Source organism: Austrofundulus limnaeus, unplaced genomic scaffold (assembly GCF_001266775.1).
Source record: "Austrofundulus limnaeus strain Quisiro unplaced genomic scaffold, Austrofundulus_limnaeus-1.0 Scaffold19, whole genome shotgun sequence".
Lineage (NCBI taxonomy): Eukaryota > Metazoa > Chordata > Actinopteri > Cyprinodontiformes > Rivulidae > Austrofundulus > Austrofundulus limnaeus.
The window spans coordinates 819,406-825,509 of record NW_013952421.1 but is presented as its reverse complement, the minus strand read 5'-3'; the positions used below and the strand labels follow the sequence as shown (position 1 = coordinate 825,509).

At 39.8% G+C, this 6,104-nt stretch overlaps 1 protein-coding gene across 1 annotated transcript in view; it reads left to right on the top strand.

The window, feature by feature from the left end:
* ptprq (protein tyrosine phosphatase receptor type Q) overlaps nt 1–6,104 on the top strand; it is a gene marked incomplete in the record, with an annotated part of 45,048 nt that overhangs the window by 10,997 nt on the left and 27,947 nt on the right. Inside the window, 8 exon segments of the mRNA XM_014003506.1 lie at nt 383–513; nt 597–726; nt 807–960; nt 1,049–1,155; nt 2,233–2,330; nt 3,473–3,641; nt 3,746–4,006; nt 4,144–4,304. Of these exon segments, the coding sequence (XP_013858960.1) occupies nt 383–513; nt 597–726; nt 807–960; nt 1,049–1,155; nt 2,233–2,330; nt 3,473–3,641; nt 3,746–4,006; nt 4,144–4,304 (1,211 nt within the window).

Genomic DNA, 6,104 nt, shown 5'->3' with positions numbered 1-6,104 from the left:
AAAAAAAATATGTTGTAATGTAGATCTAAACGAGCTAAAGCTAGCTAGCATAACAGTGACTGAATGTTGTATTTATTGCTTACCTTCATAGTTGTCAATGTAATTCGACACGTAAAATTTGAAGCCCTTTTCTTTCTTGCAACGTGGAGCTGATGATAACGTTCGAATCAAGCGGAGAACATCGCCGATCGTCACTTTTGGGAGATCCTGAAGGCAGCGAGTATAAAACAACGCCATTGCTCTCTGTGCTGAACCACCAACCCGGAAGTACTTGTCCTCACACCTTCCAGTTAGCGGAAGTCACGTAGCCACACCGTGCAAAGAGCCAATTGTTATAGCGTTAATGAGAATATAGACAGTGGTGCGTGTTGTGTGATTTTAGGTCTGGCTCCACCGAGCGGACTGAGGGAAGGAGTGGTGACGGAGTCATCCATCCAGCTGCTTTGGGATCCAGCAGAAGGTCAAGCTCACGGCTACGAGGTCATCTGCCTCAACTGTGATCAAACACTCAGGGTAAATCAAACAATAAATATAAATCTACATGCATGTGAAGGAGATGTGTACTTTTTCCATTTCCTTTCCTTTTCGTTTTGCAGGTGCAGAAGGTGCTCAGTCAGAGCGCCGTGTTTTCTGCCCTGACTCCTGGCTCACTTTATCACTTTGCCGTACGGACAGAGAAGGAGTCATACGCTGACAGTTCGCCCGTCTTGATCAATATCACTGCAGGTAAATGCACACGCCGACGAGCGCCTCTCCATCTTTCTTCCCTAATAACTACACGTCTTTTTTTTTCCTCACTGTGGCAGCCCCCGTCTCTCTGGAGGTCTCGCTTGTCAATAAAACAACATCATCCATATGCATTAGCTGGAGTGCAGCCAGAGGACTGGTGAGCTCGCTCATCCTGTCCATCAAAAACAGAACGTCCGTTCAGGAGCTCATCGTTACTCATCAGGAGCCCAGGTCAGTCGACGCCACATAAATTATTATGAGTTGCCGATCAGAACTTGTGCCTGTGTGATGTGCAGCTGTGTGATCCGTGCGTCCACAGATCACACACCTTCAAAGGCCTTGATCCTGGAACTCAGTACACTGTTGAAGTGGTTACAACCAGTGGGGAGAGGAGCAGTAAACCTGCTGCTCTGACCCTTTATACTGGTGAGTCAAACACTTCACTATACGCTGGCTGAATCTGCATCGTCTGGTTCTGGAAAGAGAGAAAAATATATAGCTGCACACAAGTAGTCTCAGGAATTTACACATATGCAAATTAAACTGCAAAAATTTTAAAATTATTCAACCAAAATGTTTTTTTTTTTTCAGCACTGCAGGGAAACCTAGTAAGACAGTAATTCAGAGGTAGTTACATCACTTTTAATTTGCACATGAAACATTTAGGGATCTGCAATAATATTCCAACAATTATTTCCAAGCTTTAAGATGTAGTAGAGATGAGATCAAATGAAACAAGAAAAAAAAGGGCTATAACTCTGTCACTTTACAGATACTTAGCTAATATATGGTGCAACACTAACTGAGAATCATGTTCAGGAGGAGGTTTGAGGAAAACACACTGCAGGGTATTTTTGCTTAAAATTTTGGCATTGAATGTCGATGTCTGTTAGCAAAATATTTCATGAAACACGGGACAAGTTTTAGTGAAACTCTCAGAAAATAACCAATAGCTGTGCATTTGCGACTCTTTCAATTTTGGAGTCAACCCGATTCAAGATGGCCGCTACAGCTAGCCCAATGTAGCTAACACAAAAATGGCTATAACATAGTAAGTTTTACAAATATTGAGCTAAAATTTGGTGCGGTAGTAACTGAGAGTCATCCTCAACACCTGCTCATTGTGCTAACACTTCTCACAAGATCTTACAGAGTAAATGTGCATTGATTTGCAAAAATTAAATTATAATACTAAAATATTTCTACAAAGTACAGTAAAATAGGTACTAGTACATTATACTGTCGGTATTTCTCTTCACTAGTCTGAAAGGTAGAAAATTAAAATGGAGTCAAAACAAATGATTATTTGTAATATTCTACACAGAAAATACTCTGAGGCAGAAACACAAGACATTTTCCTGTATTTGTAATCATTTAATATTTCAGCATTACTTCATCTTCATCATCTCCCTCCTGCTGGCTGATTAATTAAAAGCGTATTTACTGGAACATCTTCAGGTGCCAATATGAGGTAAAATGCTTTAATAAGCTTCTTATCTCCAGAACCAGCAACGCCACAGGAAGTGGCTCTTTCAGAGCAGCCAGAAACATCCGTATTCATCACCTGGAGAGCTCCACCAGGACAGGTAGAGAAGTACAAGGTGAGTTGTCTGCGCAAACAGAAAAACATCTGAATCAGTGGCATTTCAACAAACAAAACATTGATCTCATGTTATAATTAAATGATTGAGCTTACTCAGTTTAGTGGTTCCTTAGCAACTGCTAAAGGCACACTGAGGATTTGGTTTCCATGTCTTTAAATATACATGAGCTTAAAGGAAGTTCAGCCAGGAAGTATGACCAAAGACTCTGCAGGCACCCAAAGCTAAAGTCACTTAGATTTATTAATTTATTAAAAGAGAATATCTAAAAATGTACAAATTTAAAGTCTGTCATATTGTTTCTTGAATATGGATTTTTTTTAAATTAAATTTATTCATTTCATTAAAAAACACATTTACATACAACAAAAGAATACAAATCAAAGTAAATGAAAAGTAGCAGAAGAAGAAAAAAATCTCATATCTGCCCCTATTTGCACAAAATAATATTACTTTCATGCAATAGTAATCAAATAATAAAGCTAAACAAAAAAAACCTACTTCTCAAACAGTAACTCTTACAAATACATATTGTACAATTTCAATGATTTTTTTTATCATTATTTGAAACAAATTAATTGAGCATTTTTACAGTCATAATCCAGATTATTCCATAATCTTATTCCTTTGGCTGAAGTACATCTCTTCTTTAAATTTGTTTGAATTTTAGGTTTCACAAATCCTAGTCCCTTAACATTATAACAACGTCCCCTCTTCACAAAATTTGATTGAATGTTCAAAGGTAATATGTGTTTTATACACACCCTGTAAATTATTATAATCAACCAACTCATAAAATTTTATTTATTTAAATAGATGAAATAATATATTTGATGGGTGATATAAATGTTTTCTGGTAATAATTCTTACAGCTCTTTTCTGTAAAAAAAAAAAGATGGGATTAGTAATTGTTTTACATCCATTCCCCCCAGACTTCCATACAGTAGAACAAATGTGGAACAATTATTGAATTATATAATATAAATAGTGCTTTATCATTAAATAACTCCTTTACTTTATGTATATTGCAATAGATTTTGATATTTTTGTTCTTAAGTAATTTATATGAGGTCTCCATGTCAGGTTTTTCATAAATTTTCATAAAGGTCTGAGACTGAAAGTCTTTGTTGTCATTTTGCCAGCTTCTTTTCGGGCTGCTCTCCACAAACAGGAAGTCGTGGATTGAGATGTTTGTCGAGAGCACGAGCTACGAGATCAGGGAACTGATCCCGGGGTCGGACTATGGCGTCAGCATTCAGAGCGTTCTGGGATCAGACGCCAGTCGGGCGGCCAACAGAGAGTTCAGCATGCGTAAGACGCACGGTGGCGCACACACCTGTCGCAGTGCTGCACAGATTACACAGTAATTCCTCCTATAAGCCGTAAATGCTGCCCCTGCTAATGTGTCTTTGCAGGCCCAGCAGGATTGTGCTGCCTCCGTGTAAATAAAGTCAACTCCTCGTCTGTCACTGTCGGCTGGAACGGCGCTCCTGGAGAGTTCGACCACCACAGAGTCACCGTGGCCGACGCCTCCGTCACAAAAACACTCATCGTACCCAAAGAGGAGCGGGCTGCCGTGATTACGGGCCTGCGGGATGGCTGCCGCTACAACGTGAGCGCCGGGAGAGTGAGAGGCACGACGTCAGGAGGTGCTGCCACTCTGACTGTAAACACAGGTAGATACAGTTTCAGGGCTGTCACTGATCGACAGATCTGTTCATACCATCAGGCCTTCAATAGGTTACAGAAACTTTCTCCTTCGCTCTGACCCTGTTCAACTCCTTTCGCGTCGTTGTTTTTGTTTTTATTTGAGCGCTGAACCCCGTGAGCGCCTTGCAGTTTGTGAACGTATCCACACGTGCGTTCTCACTCCGATGGCGGCGGGCAGAAGGCTGTGTGGACCGTTACCAAGTGCACCTGCAACCAAACGAGGGGAAGGTCCTAATTCAGCCTGCGCAAGATGGATATGTTCAGGTATTCACGCTGTTCAGGTGTGAAGTCACAAAAGGTGTGTCATAACAGAAAACAGTTGGCAACAAGAAGCGTAATGTAACTGAAGATCATCAGTGCGCTGATTTTAGCACATATAATTATGTTGGTGTGCACATTTTTTATAAACAACATACTTCTCCTCCCATTCAACCACATCAGTATGTTTCAGCTACCAGGTGTCCAATACCTCCCAAAATGTAACCTTATACACACACACACACACACACACACATAGACAAAACTCTGAGCACAGAGCTGAGTAATAGATCTCATTATTTATTAAGTTTCCCTCATGAGCTCAACCCTGAATCATTCATTTAGCTCCTCACAGTAGAGGCTCAGAGACCAGAGACGAACCGTTAGCCTTTTGATAATAAAAGAATTCGCTCACCAGTAAAACTTTGGAACAGCTCAAGGTTTGTTATCTTTCGAGGCCCGAGCACTAACCCTGTAACGTGTAGAGCACTGAGAGCCGAACGCAGATCAGCCGGCCAGGCCTCTAACCTGCTGCGACTAAACTGAACTAACTCTGCTACCCAGCATGGCCTTGGTCCCGGGCATCCTGCTGCTCTCCACCTGCCTTGGACAGGTGCGCTCACAGGTGAGAATTATCATTCTTTAACATCAATAACTAACCGTCTGTTTAGGTTGAGGGCATCTTCGCACGTGAGCAGAAATAGTCTTTTGCTGCTTTTTGGAGCTAACTCATTCTACTAACTCACACACGGTTACTATAAAAAAAAGTGATTGCCATACGAAATGCAAGGTGCATCCGTCTCGCAGATGCAGGCGGCTCCAACCGCAAACTGTCATCCGTTCGCTTTCCACCAGCCGTTCTATTGATCCTGATGACTGATGACACATAATAAAACCGAGTCGGAGGCCAGAGTGTTTTTACTGTTACCGGAGAAGGTACATTCATTAATTTAGTCAGTAATTTGTTTTTGTGTTGTTTGTTTGCCTAAGTGGTGGAGCTTAACTAAAAAAAGAAGCTTTTTAAAGGTTTGGTGCAGATTTTTACACATTTACTTCAGACCTCTGAAGAAGGTCATCAGGTTTCAGAAAACATGGGCGTTCCAAGAACCCTTCTAGTTCTTTCTTTCTGCAATTTAAACTCATCTTTCCCAGAAATCTCCAAGTCACAATATATGTTATAACCTAAATTAATTTTAGGAGATCTTAGAATGCTGTATGCATCGAAAAACTTTATAAGCTGTACTATCTTGTCGTTTTAGCCCTGTATTTACTTGTTTTGCACTATTTTTAAAACTGGTACTATAATATGAGCATTAAAGAATATCTGTTGTTTAGGCTGTGATCTGAACAGTGATTTAAACTGGAGATTAGTTGAAAATAAAAGATTTTCAGGTCTCACTCTCTCTTAAGGTCATGAGGGTAAGGAAATTGAGTTTCCAATATTTTTTTTCTGCAAACATTTTAGATGTTCATCTCTGTTTGTTACATATCTAATTTTAGAATACTGATTGAAATTTGGGATTCATGGATAAAAATAAATCATGTGTGGCCACAAGATAATAACTTTTTGCCACAATATAGTTAATGTGTGGCCACAAGAAAATTATTGCAGTTATTTCCATGCAGGAAGTGTTGATAACATGGTTTGAATTAATTTTGTTTTATTTTAACACAGGAATGAATGACATACTTTAGTCACATTAGGTGGTTAGGCATGAAGTAATTCTTAGCATTATACAGCGGGTAAAATAAGTATTGAACACGTCAACATTTTTCTCAGTAAATATATTACTAGAGGTGCTAATG